The 18,644-nt window shown below is 46.5% G+C and overlaps 6 protein-coding genes across 6 annotated transcripts; 1 reads left to right on the forward strand and 5 right to left on the reverse strand.

The window, feature by feature from the left end:
* Positions 1–48: 48 nt before the first annotated feature.
* Positions 49–975, reverse strand: PAAG_11750 (hypothetical protein; the record flags this gene model as incomplete). The annotated part of the gene is made up of 2 exons (XM_015847340.1): positions 49–371; positions 681–975. The coding sequence occupies 2 exons, from the start codon at positions 973–975 to the stop codon at positions 49–51; spliced, it is 618 nt and encodes a 205-aa protein (XP_015703031.1).
* A 628-nt stretch (positions 976–1,603) lies between these two features.
* On the reverse strand, positions 1,604–2,545 carry PAAG_03793 (dihydrodipicolinate synthase; the record flags this gene model as incomplete). The annotated part of the gene is made up of 1 exon (XM_002794154.1): positions 1,604–2,545. One exon carries the CDS (start codon positions 2,543–2,545, stop codon positions 1,604–1,606), a length of 942 nt encoding a protein of 313 aa, XP_002794200.1.
* A 510-nt stretch (positions 2,546–3,055) lies between these two features.
* Positions 3,056–6,769, reverse strand: PAAG_03794 (hypothetical protein; the record flags this gene model as incomplete). Its single annotated transcript, XM_015845067.1, has 2 exons — positions 3,056–6,435; positions 6,598–6,769. The coding sequence occupies 2 exons, from the start codon at positions 6,767–6,769 to the stop codon at positions 3,056–3,058; spliced, it is 3,552 nt and encodes a 1,183-aa protein (XP_015702156.1).
* Positions 6,770–9,687: 2,918 nt separating this feature from the next.
* On the reverse strand, positions 9,688–15,039 carry PAAG_03796 (glucan 1,3-beta-glucosidase; the record flags this gene model as incomplete). Its single annotated transcript, XM_015845068.1, has 17 exons — positions 9,688–10,354; positions 10,415–10,619; positions 10,685–11,101; positions 11,158–11,598; positions 11,704–12,061; positions 12,121–12,335; positions 12,409–12,563; positions 12,621–12,810; positions 12,862–13,330; positions 13,419–13,504; positions 13,560–13,625; positions 13,683–13,845; positions 13,908–14,036; positions 14,082–14,140; positions 14,196–14,298; positions 14,352–14,399; positions 14,458–15,039. The coding sequence occupies 17 exons, from the start codon at positions 15,037–15,039 to the stop codon at positions 9,688–9,690; spliced, it is 4,353 nt and encodes a 1,450-aa protein (XP_015702157.1).
* Positions 15,040–15,321: 282 nt separating this feature from the next.
* PAAG_11751 (hypothetical protein) lies at positions 15,322–15,561 on the reverse strand (the record flags this gene model as incomplete). Its single annotated transcript, XM_015847341.1, has 1 exon — positions 15,322–15,561. One exon carries the CDS (start codon positions 15,559–15,561, stop codon positions 15,322–15,324), a length of 240 nt encoding a protein of 79 aa, XP_015703032.1.
* Positions 15,562–17,621: 2,060 nt separating this feature from the next.
* Positions 17,622–18,513, forward strand: PAAG_03797 (hypothetical protein; the record flags this gene model as incomplete). Its single annotated transcript, XM_002794158.2, has 3 exons — positions 17,622–17,699; positions 17,828–18,087; positions 18,138–18,513. 3 exons carry the CDS (start codon positions 17,622–17,624, stop codon positions 18,511–18,513), a joined length of 714 nt encoding a protein of 237 aa, XP_002794204.2.
* Positions 18,514–18,644: the final 131 nt, after the last annotated feature.

Genomic DNA, 18,644 nt, shown 5'->3' on the forward strand with positions numbered 1-18,644 from the left:
CGGGAACGAATGTTGACGACATGCACAAGCTGGCTGCAAAAAATAGCATCATACGACGTCGGCCGTCGGAGTTCCTTGTTGCGGGCGGCGGGCGGTGGGCGGTGGGTGGGTAGGGTGTTGGGTGTTGGGTGTTGGGTGTTGGGCGTTGGGCACGGGGGGTTGTTGGGCACGGGGGGGTTCTGGGTTCTGGGTACTGGGTGCTGGGGGGTACTGGGGTGCTGGGTACTGGGGTGCTGGGTACTGGGGGGCTGGGTACTGGGGTGCTGGGTGCTGGGGTGCTGGGTGCTGGGGTGCTGGGGTGCTGGGGTGCTGGGTGCCGGGTGCTGGGTGTTGGTACTGGGTACTGCCAGGATGTTGGGTGCTTGGGTGCTCTGTTGATTTCGAGCTTAGGCTGAGGCAACGCGTATCGGCCCCGTACCAAAAATACCGACCGCTAGTGCGGCTGCTTGTCTGTTCCCGGCCGCACGCAAAATACTAATTCCCTCCGCCTGTGGAGTTTATTTATAGTGAAGGGGCAGTTTCGTCGGAACCGAACCAAACAACTCCATTCTACGGAGGTTGAATCGTATGACACGTTTTCTCGCATCAACCTTTTTAGCGATTTGACTCTCAACTATCTGTTTGTTTTGTGTGCTTCTGCCCTGAGTGAACAGCTAACCCGCTCTACCCTCACTACGTACGTCGAAAATCTTGATTCGTTGCTTCGTGCTTGTCTGTCCTCGTCGCGGGAGGATCTAGATCATCTCCCCTCCCCCGTCTTCGCTTGCCGCGAGCTTGGGTGGTATCAGAAGGGGGGCTGAGAAAGGGGTTGGAGGTATGGGCAATATTTGTGGCGACCGGTTTATGCTGCTGAGAGAGAGAGAGAGAGAGAGAGAGAGAGAGAGAGAGACTGTTTCGAGTCCTCTCCGCGACCGATAGAGCGATTGTGTTGGGCTGTGCAAGACGCTCAGTCCAACCTGTTTCCCTCCCGCGCATGGTTGTTGGCCCCTCGCCACAATGCGCGTGATGACAAATATACCGCAAGACGATGTCCATAACTAGTTCACTTAGGTCAACTCCAGGTCGAATATCCATCCATACATGGAGGATTTATGGTTGGATTGGATGGCTTGATCGAGGGCTCGCTTATTGGCGTCGAGTCGTCGGATCCCCTTTCAGCGGTCGATAAATGGCTCGCGTGGTTTCTGTAACTCTTATATCCATCTGTCCAGTCAAAATTTTGCTGCCCAATCACCTTCGTCCGTTGTGATCCCTTTGACCTGCTATATACAATAAGAAGGCTCTTCAGAGCGCTGCAGAGGATTCCTGGTTTATCCCATTTTTCGTTTGGTCATCGGTCAACAGGCCGAAGACATCCTATCTGTACAAGATATAGTATCGATACGTCAACGAATCAATACTTTATATTACATCTGAAATCGTAAACAAGAACCCACCAAAGAATTGGAATTTTCTATCGATAAAATGTAGTCTATTTCTGTTCACTAACCATGTCAATATTTTCGAGTGACAAAACGTCTAATCTCTCTTCAACCAGCTACGATGCTTTTCTGTCCCCATCAACAACATCAATATCGACTCCCCCATCCCAGCCACATGTTTTTTACAACCCATCCTCATTGGCCGCGACCTCCGCCATGACGGTCCTGACAATCTTCTTCGCTGCTTCAGACGGCGGCTCGTAGGGCCGTCTAGGCCTCAACTTCTCCTCCGCCCCCTGAATACCCGCCTTCTTAGCCGAGAAAATTGCGGCCGCGTATTTGGTTGATGCTATCCCGGATTTGCACGGCGACTCCGCCAGGGCAGCAATCCTATGTAGCCGCAATGCCTCCTGCACATCCCCTGCTTTATACAAATCAAATATTCTCGATATCGTCTTGGGAAACACATTCGCAAACGCGGCAATGCACCCCGCAGATCCTACACTGAGCCCTCCGATCAAGAAATCGGACTGCCCACCAAACACCGCAAACTTATCCGGCGACAAGGATGCGGCCAGCCGCGTTATCTTCCCTACGCTGGCACAGGTGAGTTTCACACCGACTATATTCTCATTCTCTCTCGCGAGCGTCGTTATGAGATCGGAATCCAGATCGATGCCATTACACACCCCGGGGAAATTGTATATGACGACTGGCAGCGGCGACTTCGTAGCGACATCCGTGAAAAACGACTGGATCACTGACGTTGTCGTAGCCTTGCCAAAGTAGGCGGGCGGGAGAACTAGAACGTAATCCGCACCCGCATCTGCTGCGTCGCGGATATGCTCAAGCACTTGGCGCGTCGAATGCGCGCCCACCCCCGCCATGAGGGGGAAGTCGTGCCCGACAGCATCCCTTGCAGCGGCGATGAGTTGTGCGCGCTCTTCGCGCGTTAAGAGGAATGCCTCTGCGTTTGTGCCGAGGATGACGAGCCCGGCCAACCCTGACTGGGAGAGGTAGGTGTAATATTTCTTTTGGCTGGCGAGGTCGAGACTATCGGTTTCCGGGTCGAAGAAAGTCACGGCAGGGCACCAGACTCCCGACTTGGGCACTTTGGGAGCCATTAATCTGCCCCTTTTGACTTGTTGCTCTGAAGGGAAACAGCGGTATGTTCCCTATAATTCTGAGGAGTTTAATCGGGGGGGATTCGAGGATTTCCTTCTTCCGTCGCTGCCAGTGGCTTGCCGAATTTCTCAGAAATCTCTCTAAAACCCTGTCCGGTTCGGTTTTGGAGCCGAAGGTGGGGAACAAGGGCAGACCCCGCAATACCTTGATGAAAGCACCAGACATGCAACGTATTGCGGAAAACTGGTAAACCAGTTTACTGTTACATGACTCTTAGTCATAGACGCCAGCGTTGCGCCTTGAAGAACCGGGTTAAGGGAAAAACTTTCATTACGACTCCTAAACTTGCTATCTCAGACAGAGTTCGAGAAATTTTACTATCCGTTTGTTCCAATCCAAAGCCGATATCAAATCAACCGCGCTATTCGCCCCCTGCATATACCGTAACACAACAATTCAATTTTTGTTATACATACAGGAATCAGAGTCTTTCCTCAAGTAGCTTCGTGTCACTTATCAAAAAGATCACCACCACTCTTCCCCATACAGGACTTTCTATGAACCTTCCAGTGTGTGCGCTGACACTTTGACGAGCAATATCTCACCATGAGACATTGAGTGCACGACAGCAAAGCACGGCCATGGACAGATTTCTCCGCACCGCAGGCCTCACACTTGCTCTTCCGAAACTTGTCAACCTCTTCCAGACTGCATTTGGTGTCAGAGTATGGTAGAGTGAACAGAAGCGGCACCAAGCCGCGAACCGCATGTTTAGAAACCGCATCCCACATTTCGAGACCAGAAATGAAGCTTGGCGGGAGGATGCCGTTGCCGCAGGAACAGAGCACTGGCTTGTGGCCTTCGACGGACAGCGGGATTCGAGACTCAATTCTGTACTCGCAACTAGACTTGTGTTTCCAATCCTTGCAGCGTTCGACAAACGCTGGCAGGACGCGTTTCCATAATTTTAGCTCCCCTTCGTCCACTGCTATGGTAGCAAACTCGACCGTCTTTAAGCTTTTCACAAAGTCCCACATTTGCGGTCCCATCTCTGGAGGCAGGGTGATAATAGCGACATCGAGAGCCACAGTATGATTGGACATGTCAATGCGGATGGAGGAGTTGAAAAATAAGACCTGCAATCCGATTTTGTCGTTGCTTAGTCCAAACACTTTGCGCCTTGGTGCTTGGATCCCCGCGAACGACATGACCATAGAAAACAAAGTGTCCTTGAAACAAAGCCTAATGTTTTCGGCTGCCTTTGCACCATTCACATCTAGGCCGTGGCGCGCTCTACTCTCATTGACAGAGAACATCATGGAAGCGTGCGAAACCAGCCATCCTAAACACTCTGCGCCATTCGGATCCAAAGTGGGAAGACGGTTCGGGTTAAGGTATGGAATGTTCCAAACCATCGGCTCTCCGTTCTTGCCCAAGAAAGTTGGATAAACATAATCTGGAAACCCTTGACGATCGGGGTTTTCGGCCCTAAAGGCCACTATCTCCAGATAGGATGAGGTTCTCGCAACCCTAATCTTGGACTTTGCTCTGAGCACAGGAGCAGGAAAGGTAACAACAATTTCCAGGGATTTATTTTCGACAATTGCACCCAGAGAGCATGGGGACGGTTGAATAAGCTCGACCATTTTCTCACGCTTCAGGGCTTCCTTTGCTTCTGAAGAAAGGAAATCGATATGAGCAACAAATCCAGTGATGATTCCTTTTTCAACGCCAACCTCTGCCTTTAGTGTTGTGTGGAAAGCCGCATCTCCTGGGTTTTGTTGTGGTTCTTCTCCACCTCCTGGTGGCATAAATACACGCGGCATTCCGGCGTTGTTTGGTCGTTGCTTTGAGATATATACGGCGGATCCATTCCCAAGGTCAGCTGAAAAGACCGTAAGGTCCATTCCTAGTGTTTTCCCAAAAGTCATAGAGGCAAGCGGAGTGTTGTAAAGGGAAATGCCAACCATGGTGTTTTCTGGTTCCAGGAGCAGCATCCACGAAGGAACAATGAAGGACACAATAAGGGAACTCTTCCCTTTCCAGCCACTATGATCCTCGACCACAGTTACCGCAAAATCGTCGTTGTGTCTTGCGCCATAACCAACTACTTGTCCAAATCCAAGCTGCACAACTGCGAAAAGGTTCTTCCAAGCCATCCGTTTTGATATGAAACCGTTGATATACGGTGTTCCCAGTTTAGCACGAGAAAGCTTGGTGAAAATAGAGAGTTTTGCTCTTGGAACTTCCACCGTGACAGAAGCCAACTGAGGCATATCCTTCCACGCGCGGAAATCATGGGAGGTTCGGTTGTAAACAAGTTCTCTGGTAAGGGATGAGTTTGAATGCACTCCAAGAAGGTGGAGATGTGCAAACAACTCATGCATGAAATTTGGCCCAACCAGAAGAACTTTATCACCTTCAATCAACGTGATCAGCGTTGACATGGTCTTATCCCAATCAACATTGACGCGCTTTTGAACAAATTCAAGGAACCTAGCAAAGCTTCCGCGATGGTAACGAATACAGGAGTTTCTCTGAATCGTGTCCTGAGTTGGATTGCCTAAGGTCAATTTCACGTCCTCGTTCAAGTACATTTTCAGGTAGATGCTGAATAGAACCTGAGATAAGCCTTCCGGGTCGAAGTGGAGAAGTTGGCAGCTGCTGCTTCCAAGTGTATTCGTCGTAGGTGATTGATGCTTCCACATTGTTCTGCTGTAAATCCTGCGGGTGTTTACGACATGTCCCATTGGGCATTTGTGCATATCTTCTATAAATTGCTCCTCGGAATTCGCAACTGCGGAGGAATTTGTCCAGTATTGGACAGGGAAAACACCAAGTAATATCGACACCGTTGGAAAATGACCGGCGAAAAGGTCATCTAGCAGTAAGTCTACATCAGTTACCCACTTAACCAAGGACTCTGCATATATCGTGGATGATGTTTTTTTGTGAAGTAGCGGCCTTGCGGCGATGAAGATGTTTATACCACCAAGGTCGTCGATAAGGCTGGACGTGTCGATGACGTCGAAGGCCAAGGGAGCGGGGCCATTGGGCTCATAGTCCTCCGCATCTAAAATGAAAGTATCAAAATGGTACGGAGTTCGGAACCAATTCGCAGAAGTTTCTTTGGTGATCGTCATATGCTGCAGGGTATGGCAAAAAGCGAGAGCTTCCCCAGAAAAGAAACGAACGGTGCAAGATTCCTGCCCATCTTTGAATGACTGACACCATACTTTAAACTGAAGACGCGCTGTTTCTACTGCATGATGTGCATGACTATTAGCAGTTTCTTTGGGGCAAAATGGGGATTCTGAACCTATTGATGTATATGCAGTTACTAGGTGAAATCCGTGGAGTGGATCAATGTCATAATAAAGCATCGCAGGGTCATTTTCCAAAGGTGCCAGGGTGGGGTTGGCGTGCACATTTGAGGCTTTGGGATCATTTGAAGTGCTTCCGTTTTTCCAATAACGAGAGTGCAGACCGGGGAGATCTTTGATAGCCCCGGCTGCATTGGGAGCAGCAGAACGGGCCCCATTCACCTCTATCCCAGGTCCCAGGGTTGCAGCTTTCACTTCAAGGCAGGCTTGAATTGCATTTCGAAAACCAGTCACGTATAAGACCTTGTCTGAGGCGTGTATATATGAATACCAGACATCCCCCACAAGAGCAAGTGTCTTTGAGTCACAGAATCTCAGGAGACGTCCATACTTGCTCCTGTGCCAGTGCCTCAGAGATTTTGAAAGACGACATAATTTCTTGATTTGAGATTCAAGAAGACCAAGAGACTTATCATCAATAAACAAATGATAATAGATATTCCATAACAACAGGGTGTCCGTGTCTTCACAATCCAGTATCAAGGTGAAGAGTAAAACATTACGGGCTACAATGGCACTTAGCAGACAGACAATTGTCATCAGAAAAATAGGCTATAATTTACCTATAACTGCAGACTGGCTATCACAGCAAGTGAAATCAAGTGCGCGAGGTTCTTGTGTCGGGATTAGCCTTTGTGATAATCTTATTTGGAGACATCACTACATACCTGATGCGCTATTCATGAAGCAAGTGAACAGTATATGACGAACATCTCCGCAACCAAGAAGCAGAAGGCTTGCAGACTCGTCATAAGGGATATCCTGTGTCAGATTGAGAGCAGGGGTGCTGCCAATGGCATGAAAGAAAGAAAACAGATTAAGAGGAACAGGCGCAGCCATCTTCGAGTACTGCTAGTACTGCATATGCAGGACACAAAGAAAAAACTTCTTTAGAAGCTTATTAGGGAGGGGGGAACAACTGCCAAGAGTGTGAGAGGCGAAGGGCCCCGAGCTCGAGTGTAGGGTGTTGGCAGATGAGGATCTCAAGCTGCTGAGGATGAGCATTGTTTTGATGTGGTCGTCGTTGATGGGGCAGTCAACCAGAGATCCCACCACCACAACCCAACAACACATTGATTGACCCGAAGACATCTCTTTTTCTGTTGCTCGGGTTGCTGGAACATTCGATGATAAACTCAAGCGAGAGTCACCCGCTATTACACATTCACCAGGCACTTCCGGTGTTGATGGCTGGAATCCAGTCCATAATCAGTTTGTTTTGCAGGCTGCTTCATTGCGAAAATCAGTCCTTCAATCACCTTTCTCCTATAAAATCAGCCAGATCCTGATAATAAGCTGACCTTCCAATTCCCCTTTAACGTGTTCCTCGACTTTGGCATGCATGGAAGAACTGATTCATGCATGTTGCCTGATGGAGCTTTCTCTCATGTTGTAGCAGGAGGCGCAGTATCAAAATTTCATTTAGAGATTGGTTAAATGACTACTATCTAAGGTGTGACGCTAGGGCAACCTCCGCACCTCATTGGCTCTCAGGCACAATCGGCCGCAGGGGTTGAATATTCAGAGTGTTCAACAGGAACCCGATTCTATACATCATCGGAAGTAAACAAGAACAGAGTGTGCGGAAAGACTTAAAAAATAAATGGGAATTACTTAGTTGAAATAGCTCGGGGATTAACCCATGAGTTGATCAATTTTTCATGCAAGCTGTCCTCCATGCGGGTCCTGTATCTTTCAAACAGGACGGTCATCATGGCTATCAACAAGTGGATATCAAGATCGACATGATTCTGCTCTTTCAATATAAAAGAAGGCGCAAATGCTCAACTACTGGGCACAGTTGACCACTTCGGACTGATGAGAACCATCGGGACGCCTCCATGAAGTAACAACGGCCATGCGCTTGTGAGCTCAAGTTGAAGAAGCATGTTGTGACTATTGTCGGCACATTCATCCAGGGGCCAGCGGCTTTCCAGGGACTCGGTGAACATAATAAAGAGGACTAACGCAGTGATGACTATCAAGAATAATTTGCCGGGTTGAAATGTGTCCTAGATATCTTTCATTTTCTTCCCATTCAGTTTGACAGCCATCAAACTTTCTAAAATCTATCGATCTCTGATTGTCCGGCCACTGTATACGCAATCGTACATGCCATCGATAGCCATTTAGCTTGTCCATTTGTTACACCCGTTGCGGTTAGAGAGACTATAGACTCTATAGTGAACATGGAGCTGGCGAGAGTTCAAAAACTTTGACCGGCCTAGTGAGCTGGTTGTCGGAGTTAAGGGGTGGTGAGAAGATCCCCATCCCCAGCATGGCAAGGCAACCGTATCTCGATGACCCAAGAAGATGTAAGACTTGGGATGCGTATTTCCGCCTATCAACACTGAGTGTCTATTGGATTCTAAATGCTAGTTAAGTGGCTGTGATGCACTGCGTCGCTTAAAGATTGTCCGTATCTAGCAAAAAACCGATAAACTCATCCTCACGTTTCTGGTTTAGATTTACTTCATTCAGGTAATGAACAGATCCCAAAGTAGTGGACAACACGAATTAAATAAAACTTAAAACATACCATAATTGTCAATAAAACTGTCATCGGTTCTGTAGCCATATTCTGCCTTCAAGAAGGTAGTGGACTATCAGGAAACCAGCATTCCCTTATGGGTTCCATAGGCCCCATTGCTCAACTATTTAGCATGGCGGCCTTTCCCGATGTATTTAATCAAGGTACCACCGCGAATTCTGATGCCTGCACTAGTTCTTAGGATGGGGATTTCGCAAGGAGAAATGGCTGCATCTCGGAGCTTTTCAGAGCTTCTGTCAAGTCGCTTCTTTCTAGGTCACCGTGCTCTACGTTCTAGAATGAATCACATCCAACTAAGCAGCGTTACTGTCTTCATTCTACCTCCTGGCTTCCTCTCTTCGGCGGAATCCTAACATCACTGTACAACGGCTGGCTCGTCAGCGGGCAACATCACAGAACCTCTCCTTTTTAGCAAAGTAGATCCACCAGGTTGTCGTCCTGGTTTACACCAATATGCTAGGGATCTTTGTCGCTCTAGTGGGGGTTGTGCTCATAGAAGAAGGTAATTTGGTTTTGTAGAACAAGATTCAACGGAAGAAGCGGGCTGCAGGCGGGAAACGAGAGGTTGTGTAAAGATCGGTCAATGAAGGGTAAATATATGTTGGCGCTGATGAAACGTGAAAACGGTGTGATGCAGGATTCAGCAACTATTAGATCATTCTGGAGAGAATACTCTTTTGGGATGACTGATCAGGAGAACAATTGGTTTGTGCATATTTACTGATTTTGTGGTAAGTGGCCTTCCTGCGATTATTCCTTTCTATCCAAAACTACTTAATTATTTAGGTTATGTCCTCATCTAAGGACCTGGGATTAGAGTGTTAGGCAAAGCAAATGTGTGGGTAGATATTTGAGAGATTAAGATCTATATTTCATAAATATGCCAGAATAGACTTTTAGAGACTGTTTAGCCCCTGGCTTTCGTGTTGTAGAAATGAGGTAACTACATCTTCATGAGACTGAGAAAAATCTCCATTTAAAAGTACACCACAGCAAGTTGCAAAAGGTTACGCAGAATACATACGTTTCTTAACAATGCATAAAGCCTTCAGTCCAGGGCATAGATGTTGCCATTAACCTAGCTATTTATCATGTGCCTACAACCGAGTCCCATAAAATAAATAACAAAGAAAAAGCAACAAAACAGAAATATTCAACAAATGAAAATAATGACACGGTATATAGGTATCAGCAGTTAAGCCTCCCGTTAAACCATTGAGCCACCACCGACATAACAATTCCGACTCGCAAGCTCCATATTAACCGCCATCGCCAGCGCCGTCACCTCCCCATGCGTCTTCTCAAGTGTTGTCTCAGACTGGTCCGCACTCCCGATGAAATCCATATAAATCACATTCGGATACGAAAAGGGAGTGAAAGCGTGATACCCACGCCAGAAGAGAGGGTCATACCCCAACTCGATAGATTGGTCAGCAATAGTTCTTTCGAACACGCGTGAAAGCGTCAGGGTCCAGGAAAATATGTGGAAAGTGTCCTTTCGTTCAGTTGTGTCTGACACGATGTTGCGGTTTCCTTTGAGCTTGGCGAGTTGATCATCGGCCATGGCTGCGGGATCGTCGCTGTTGGAATAACTGTCATACCGTGGGAATTGGCGGTTTGAGTAAATCCCCTTTTGTGGGCGAGTAGGTCCTCCTGATGCAATGACAATGACGGCAGCTTCGCCAGCGCCAATGTAATCATTCATGGTCCTCTCGGTCAAATCCCCTTCAAGATTACCTTGAAGGTACTTAACGCCCTCGAATAAGTCGAAGGTTTTACTCCACTGTTCATCGTTAAAGGGTTTATAACCATTATCCGTGTCAAGGGTTAGGTCGAGGTTAATGATGATTAGTTCTGGATTCTCAGCAGTGAATCTGTAAAGTTCACATTATTAGTCAGGGTTAGAAACATAGAGTGCATCAATAAATTCCAACCTATTTATTCCGTCAACAATTTCCTGAATCGACTCCCCATTACCACCTTGCCATCCAATTCCAAGCACGTCTATGTAACTGTAATGGCCTGTGAGGTATTTTCCTCCGTTACCAATGGCAGGACGAACATCGAAATACCTAGATCCTCTTCTCAGCTGGTCATACACACTCAGATACTGAGTTAGGGTATTCCCTTCATCAGCAACTGAATTAGTTATCATTAGTGTCACAAGCTCGATTAAATGTTGTTTGGAGGAAGGGGGGACGAACATTGAGTGTGACCATCTAACTTCGACATTCCAGCATCATGGCTTCCAGGCATGCAGACATGCTTTACCTTTCGATCCCCAATAATATTTAGTATCGATGACATCCACGCAACGGGTGGGCTATGGCTCGACCAATACCCTTCCTTCTCGCTACCAGTCAACACCCAGTTAATCGCCCTCATGCCCCCATAACCTCCACGGGTACGATAGTCAAGAGAAGTACCCCTTTTGACGTCTTTGGTCTCTAAGCCATCGTACAAAACTCGAAGATGGAACGCATTTTCCGGGTCATCCTCATAAAATCTGGCCCAAATTTGAAAAGATTTGTCGGTTCCATCAATTTTGTAGTATGCCTCACCTTTGTCATCATATCTATTGGAAGCACGCGCAAATTTCCACTCACCTTGGATGGATTCTCCTACAACTTCTTAGCAAAATAATTCGTGCGGCTGGCCAACGACGGGGTTGACTTACCTGCAGGAACATCGTACCACTTCCACTGATCCAATTGATACGAATGGTTGTATGTGAGCATCCAGTTGTATGGAGATCCATTGACTAACGTAAAATATCCATGGTCAGATTTACCTGGCCGGCCCATGACAGGGATATCGGGGGGATATTTTCCTCCAGGGACGTCGACTTCCGGAGGGATGTTCGGACATTGACGTCCACTTTTGTCAGGACTTGTCGGTGTTGTGAGACCTCGGGCACCTCTGTTTTGGAAAGGATCAATAACGGTGACTTGGCTCCAATATGGGTGGTAGTCAACAGCCAGATTATCTTGAGAGGGGACTTGGGATCCGTCGGATGTGAGCATATTAGTAGCCCCAATAGTTATTAAATTGTGAATTCGAACACGAGGACCATTTCCTTTCAACTCTATCAAAGTGTTTTGGCAATTGCGCTTATCAACTGTACAGCATTCGAGTCGAAGTTAACAAATATGCAAATCCCCTTGAGATGCAATATATCAAGAAAGGGAGGACCTGTCCACGGCTCGGGTGTGCATTTACGTACCACACTCCTGTGTATAAGTGGTAAACCACGAATACAATCCAGCTCCCGCAATATAAGTCTGAGATGAGTTAATAATTCGGAGACCCCACGAAGCATCGCATCCCGGTGTACCATCACGGCAACCGCCAAAATCTGGATCACCAGGCAAGACGCCAATAGCACCTTCAAACGGTGCTGGTGGCTTGGGGGTTGGTTGATAGTATGGAGACTCAGTCTGTATCATGCCCGCAAAAACGTTCTTCGCCTTGTAAAAATTATACTGGTAGTAAACGGCATGCTCAGACGATGTGCCATACAGCCAGGTAGCTTCGGCACTCTCAACTAGTAAACCTCTGGCGGAGTAGACGGAAGTTTGAACCTGATACATAATGGATTCAGACACATGCTTGTATGTATCCAGAGGGTCAATATACCTACCATGGTATTGTTATCGTCTTGCAGATGTGGGTCATCAATATCATGATCTGCAACCCAAAGCCACACATTTTCCATGTATGCGGACGACGACTCTGTAATGTGCATCATAAGGCTGCCAGATTTGCAGTCATCACTATTCACGCCGTTCCTAATGGCAGGACACTCTGTTGATGTAAGTTTGGTTCCGCTAGCTCCCCCAATACGGACATGGGAATCTGTATGTGATTAGTTACGGCCTTAGCAGCAGTGCAGCCACAAAAGGGGAGAGAAGAAGAAGTTTTAACATACCCCACATGCCGGCAGATCCCGCACTTGAAGCTTTGATATTCCACTCTACTAAAACAGCTCCCGCAGTCGGTCCCTTTGTGGTAAAAAGCAAGTCCTGAATCTCCACTTCACCAGTATCGCCAGGCTTTCCGACCCGGACCAAAGGACGCGGCGCTCTATATATTGATGTAAGCAACTATATTCCGAAATCCATGGCCCAAAACCCTCCTCACCTTTCATCTTGGAAATTGGGGCCAGAGGCAACTAATTGGGACCACCCTTCTCCAACAATTCTTGCTCCAACTGGGATGGTGATTGTATCATTCAAGAGATATGAACCTGCGTCGACAAATATAATTCGGTCGGTAGAGTGTTCACGCAATACCCTCTGGAATGCTTCTGTGTCATCGGTAACACCGTCTCCTATTTTGGGGTTAGTAAATGGAAGAACACGAACAGCTGGAAGGAGAGAACCTTTTGCATAATCCTTCATGTGAACAAAATCTGAGACAGGAACTCCCTCATACTGAGGTCTGGGTCTCTCAAAGAAGGGTGCCTTAGGAAGAGGGGAAAGTCTATCTGCAAGTAAGGTCGACTCTCTTGAAGTATCAAAGCTCATTCCCAGGGTAAAATCTCTCTGGGAAGAATCAAAATACACCGGACCAAGAGCCCATGTATTAATGCTCCCAACGCTTCCAGCAAGATACACCTTGCCCTGGTTATCTGCGACAGCATTTCTCACTTTGTCGAAGGCAACATTGTCCAATGTTATTCCCGTGGTGCCCTTGGCCCTTTCTTGTTTTGCAGGAAACGTGAGGAGGGCAGTGTCAGTATTTCTAAAGATCGAATCTAAAACCATAATCGAGCCAGAGCGAGGAACATTATCCTCTGACATAAGCTTAAAGCCCGTAGTGGATCCTGTGATTTGGATGTTTTTCCAAATCTAGAATTCGGTTAGCCTCGTCGAACCTCTCACGTCTTACAATATTTCAATATCGGGTACATGTTGAGTGAGGTCATCATTTGCTTACCCATCCCCAGTCCCAAATTAGCTGAACTGCTGTCTTGCAATTTGTAAACTGAAGCCTTTGGGCTGTAAATTGCTGATTCCCGCCATCTACCTACTAATCAGAATGTCTTCGTTTATAAGATCAGGCTATGGCAGCACTCACAGATTCCAAAATTCCCGCCAGTGAACGTCAGATCACTTAAAACTCCGCCACTGCCATTCTCAGAGACTAATAGGGTCTAATTAGCATGTAGCAACAAATGTAGCCATCTCATGTAGCACTTACAAATGGCCTGCTGAGTGGTACCGGGGTTTGATGAAACTATAAAATCAATATTGGAAAGACTTGTGGCTTGAGCGACCTGATAATGAAGTGCAGCAATGTATGCTCCCTGATTGGTGGCAGTAATATCGAATCTGAAATTTCGGATCTGGCGATAAAAGTTGGCCTGTACAATGCGTCAACTCACGGGCAAATCACCTTGAGTTAAATATATATTGATGACCTTACCGTGTTGACATACCACTCTTTCGCATTGCCGTCTGTGCCATTTGCCCCATTCTCAACATAATGATTTGTTGAGAGCACACCAAGACCAATAAAAGAACTGGCAGCTTTGATAACAGGGCGGTCGTTTGCCTGGGTCTGTTAGAAGATTTCCGACATGATAGCCTCATTACTTACATTTCCAATTAGTTGGCTTCCGAAATAGGTCTCGATGGTGGAACTGACGAGGTAGGTTCCTTAATTATGTGATTAATATGTCAATATAATGGAAAATTAATGTGTTGGACTCACCGGAGGGGAAATAGACAATGCTATTCTTGGTGGTAGCGCCATTGCACTTCTCACCACATGTACCAGTGTCGGCGATTGCTCGCTTAATGGCCTCTGTATCATCCTATATAACATGATAAGCATACAATATATCCGCCAAGAACTAGTTTCACTTACATTAACCCCATTTCCAACAGCACCGTAATCTTTCACGTTACGGAAAACCTGAGGCCACCTATCAGACAATCGTTGAGGCCTTGATATTGACCGAAGCAAATCATACCTTGAAAGAACGATCATTCCCAAATGGCCAGGCTCCTTTCCTTTCTATATCTTCCATCCAGAAGGCATCTGCTCTCTTCACTACTGTACGGTTGTACATGACATCAATATAGGAGTAATCTGCTTTAGACTTGGACGAATCCCTGGCTTCAGCAACAGCCTCAACCTCAGCGATGAGAGCTGCAGCTGCTGCAATCTCCTTACTGATCTGGAAAAGGGGCGGTGGTGGGACATCTCCATTGGGTTCACCGCGACGGGAAGTCCTAGTTCCAGACTTGAGCTGATAGTGATTCCTCAAAGGATGCTCCAGTCGGGCCTTGTTAAGAGCAGAAGCCTCCTTAATAGCATCATTCACAATGCGCCTAGCCTCGTCGATGCCGAGCTGGTTAGCTTTCGCAACATTAGGGGGAAGTACAACATTCATCCCAAGTTGGTTCCTTGGCACAAGATCATGCATCTTGTTTTCATGCGCATTTCGCAGAGGATTAATCAAGACTGGGGACATGACTGAAGCCAAAATTTGAAGGGACAACAATGTCCAGATAAGCAATGCTTGCAAGAGCCCATGAAAGCGGGTCGCCATAACGGCGGTAGCAAGCTGATAGCACGGATATTATTGATTTAAAACACGCACGGGACACAGATTGGCCGATGCAGTGAGTTGTTTGAAAAAAGAGAGAACAACAGAACCGTATATGATATGTTCTGATATAAGAACAGATGAAAAGGAGAGTAAACCTCAAGGGAGGTCAGATTAGGCTTGGCGGAGTAAGTTGTACCTCATAAGCAATAGGTATCCAGGGCAGCGTAGGAGAGTCTTCCCAAAGGGGAGGGCGTAGTGGGAAAACAACCCTGCATCCTGGTATTACCAGCAGCTGCTATAGTGATCACCACTCTCACCTCCACCGTCGCTGTCATCTTCATAGTCGAAGGCATCGAGACCATGAACAGCTATCAGGGACAGATGTGTGGGAGATATGGAGATGACCAGTGTCGGTCTTGTGATGTACCATAGCCCACATCCCAGATTTTTATCTATTGCTTGACATGTCGCTCCCATTAAATCCCACATATTTGCAAATCTCACCTTGACAATTGAAGACATGTTGCACCATAGCACACAGAGCAAGCACATCTCATGTGAGATTTTCATGGAATTATTGGCTCGTTCTCACAGCATCTTGTTTTGTTCTTGGGAGGTATACTCCCGGGGGAAAAAAGGGGGGGAAGGGAATAAGTGCAATCCACCAATAGCTTTGCAAGTTAGCATTCCGGGCGCCCCTGTCACATCGCAGATCATCTTGCCACCAGCTGATTACTTTGAGCATGTATTATGTCATGGGACGGAGACTACAACCATACCAAACATACACGGATCAGTCATCATGATAATTTGTGTGCTTGAACTATGATGCAACATAACTGGTTGTGTTGGCCAGAGCCACATGGATCCGGACGCATGGCTCAAGAACAGCCGCGGGGAAGGTTGGGATGTGAGTACCGATATTGGAATATAGCGGGACATCGAACGAAGGTATGTCACCTGCAAAACTGAGATCCGAAAACAAATAACAAAAGAGAAAAGAAAAGAAAAGAAATTCGACCTAAGAAAATGAAAACGACGTCGACAAACACCTTCCGGAGACAATTTAGCACTTTTTAATGCCAACGTCGTGCGAAAAAAATAAAGGCCGCGAAGGAGCTTGAGCGTCAGGAACGCCTCTCGATTCTCCAAAGGAGTATGAGAAGATTTATCCTCTGACCCACGGTATTTCGTAGAGCCACACAAAACAGACTAGACAATTTTGCAAGTTTCATTCAAGCAGCCTTGAGATTTTGTCACCTTCTGATGTCTCTGGCTGGGAAGTGGTCATATTTCCATCCTTTCCCCTCTTGAAGTCTTGAGGTAGATATCTCCGCTGCGAAATAAGACCATGGGGAAAAAAGCGATTGATTGTCAGTCCTCTTGTTCATAAAAGAAAATTGTATTGGCCCCGGACATTTCGGCTATGCAAAATGATCCAAGGGTAGCTTAGCTGTCTTTGCGATTAAGCTCAAGATTTTCGGCTAGAATTGAAACCTTCCTTGCTGTAGGCAAAACGAGCTAAAAAAAACGAACGAACGAATGACGAACGAACGTAATCCATAAGCGAGTTCGACTTTTTCGACTTGTAGGGCGTAGGATGTTTAATAATCCCACCCAAAATAATCAGTTATTCTAAGTTTTAAACACATAGAATAGAATATACATTTGAAAAAGACAGAATTACCCATTGAGGCGGATGAGTTAGAGAATTGAAAATGGTTGAATTGGTTTCTTGCTTGCTTCGGGATTACGTTATATCAATTATGTTGATATTCAAATACATAGTGTAGTTGTTGAGATATCTATGATTGAAAAGGGTTGAGAAAGATGAGTCGTTGGGAGGTTGACCTCGTTAACTAAGCGAGCTGTTTAACCACCAGCCAAAGAGGACACCACCATATCCAGCCTATCTGCGGTTCATGGAATAGATCTTCTTCATACGTATTGTTGGATTCTTCGCTGGAAGATGAATTTGTTCGAAACAGCGTATGAGGAAATCAACCTCACGAGTTAGAGCGGAACAAGGATAATCCTGGAGTAAACTGTTTTGGTTACTTTATCTAACATTTACTGACAACCTTTCTTACATTTTTCAACTGAGCTTGAAATCCTGTTTCCACCTTAGATATAAAAGTATATGTATCTTGAACTGGGTCAAGAAGGAGATGGGATTTGCAGATTTCATCTTTACCTCCTTTCTCTCATGCTGTGAGAGTGAAATGCACATCAGAGTGCATTTACATGCTTTTTTCATCATGCTCTGAAAGATGAATATCTTCCTATATCAAAGGTCTTCGTCGTTGGCAAAATACTCGCATTCTTCTGGTTTTTATATGAATTGATTTATGTTGTTGAGATTATATTTTCATATAGTTGTTCAGGCAGCTACATATACTACTCTTGAACATTTTGTGTTATTATCTCATGAGAGCCTGGATGATTCTTACTTCAATCAATGCAAGTGCATACTGAACTTCACCTTTTCAACTATAAAACCCCTTCAGGCTCTCTGTTTCCAACTCTCCCAGGCTCAATCTGGAACTCCTCCAAATGTAGGACAGCTCTACCTATCTTCAAAAATGGCTACGGAGAGATACATTCCCCCCATGCTTCGCAGCAAGGCGGAACTCAATCAACAAGATAGACCAGAACAACCAGTACAACTGTCAGAGCCATCGGCTGCAACCTACAAGCTCAGAGACATCGATGCATATTATGGCCACTTCCATTGGAACTACTTTCGCAACCGCATTCGCAAGGACTAGAATATAAATCCTTTTTACAGGCTCATCCAAAAGGAGGAGCCTCCTCCCCATCAGCCCACCCATGCGCAACCCTCAGCGCCTCCGCAGAAGAGCCAGAAACACTGGCATACATAATTCTCTTCGACCGAGAACACCCATACTGGGAAACCAAGCGCGAAGTCTTCTGCAATGAAAACCTCCATCTTCTCCCTTCGTCGTTCACGGAACCAGCTGTAAACACAAACCCTTGTCCTGGCACCAGCGCCCCAAATGACAATAAACAACAGTACCACTTCCAACAGTAACGAAACAACCCACACTTACACCACTAGCTACCCAATCTTCGTCCAGCATCCAGATTCTGGCCAACGCCAAAACACCCGCTCCGTCAACGCCTTTGCGGGCTACTACGTTATCTGCGCTATTCGCTATCTTAGAGCCACATAGCCGTCAACTCGCTTGGTACTTAGAGATGAAGTTTGGAACCGACTCTAGGAATCCGGAGAAGTGGATTGAAAAGTTCTCGCAGTTCTGGACGGTCGTTACGATGGTTCTGGATACACATCATGAAGGGGAAGGGGGCAGAGCACCACCACCACCTATTGTTGATCTTGAGGCCGAGGCTGCGGCCGAGAAACGGACTGTCAATGAGATTTTGGGGGAGATGTGGGGCGGGGAACGAGGGGAGTTGAGAGACTTTGTGGGTTGGTGTTTTGGAGGGGATTGAAAATTAATTGGGGTATTGATTATCTAGGTTGCTGATGGCATAGTTTGTGCAGTAAAATGAAGGGACATTCATATTAACTGAGCAGAGTGTTACAAGGAGCAAACTTGGAAGGTACCCTGCAAATACTGTCA

Source organism: Paracoccidioides lutzii (genome assembly GCF_000150705.2).
Source record: "Paracoccidioides lutzii Pb01 unplaced genomic scaffold supercont2.9, whole genome shotgun sequence".
In the NCBI taxonomy this organism is placed as follows: Eukaryota; Fungi; Ascomycota; class Eurotiomycetes; order Onygenales; family Ajellomycetaceae; genus Paracoccidioides; species Paracoccidioides lutzii.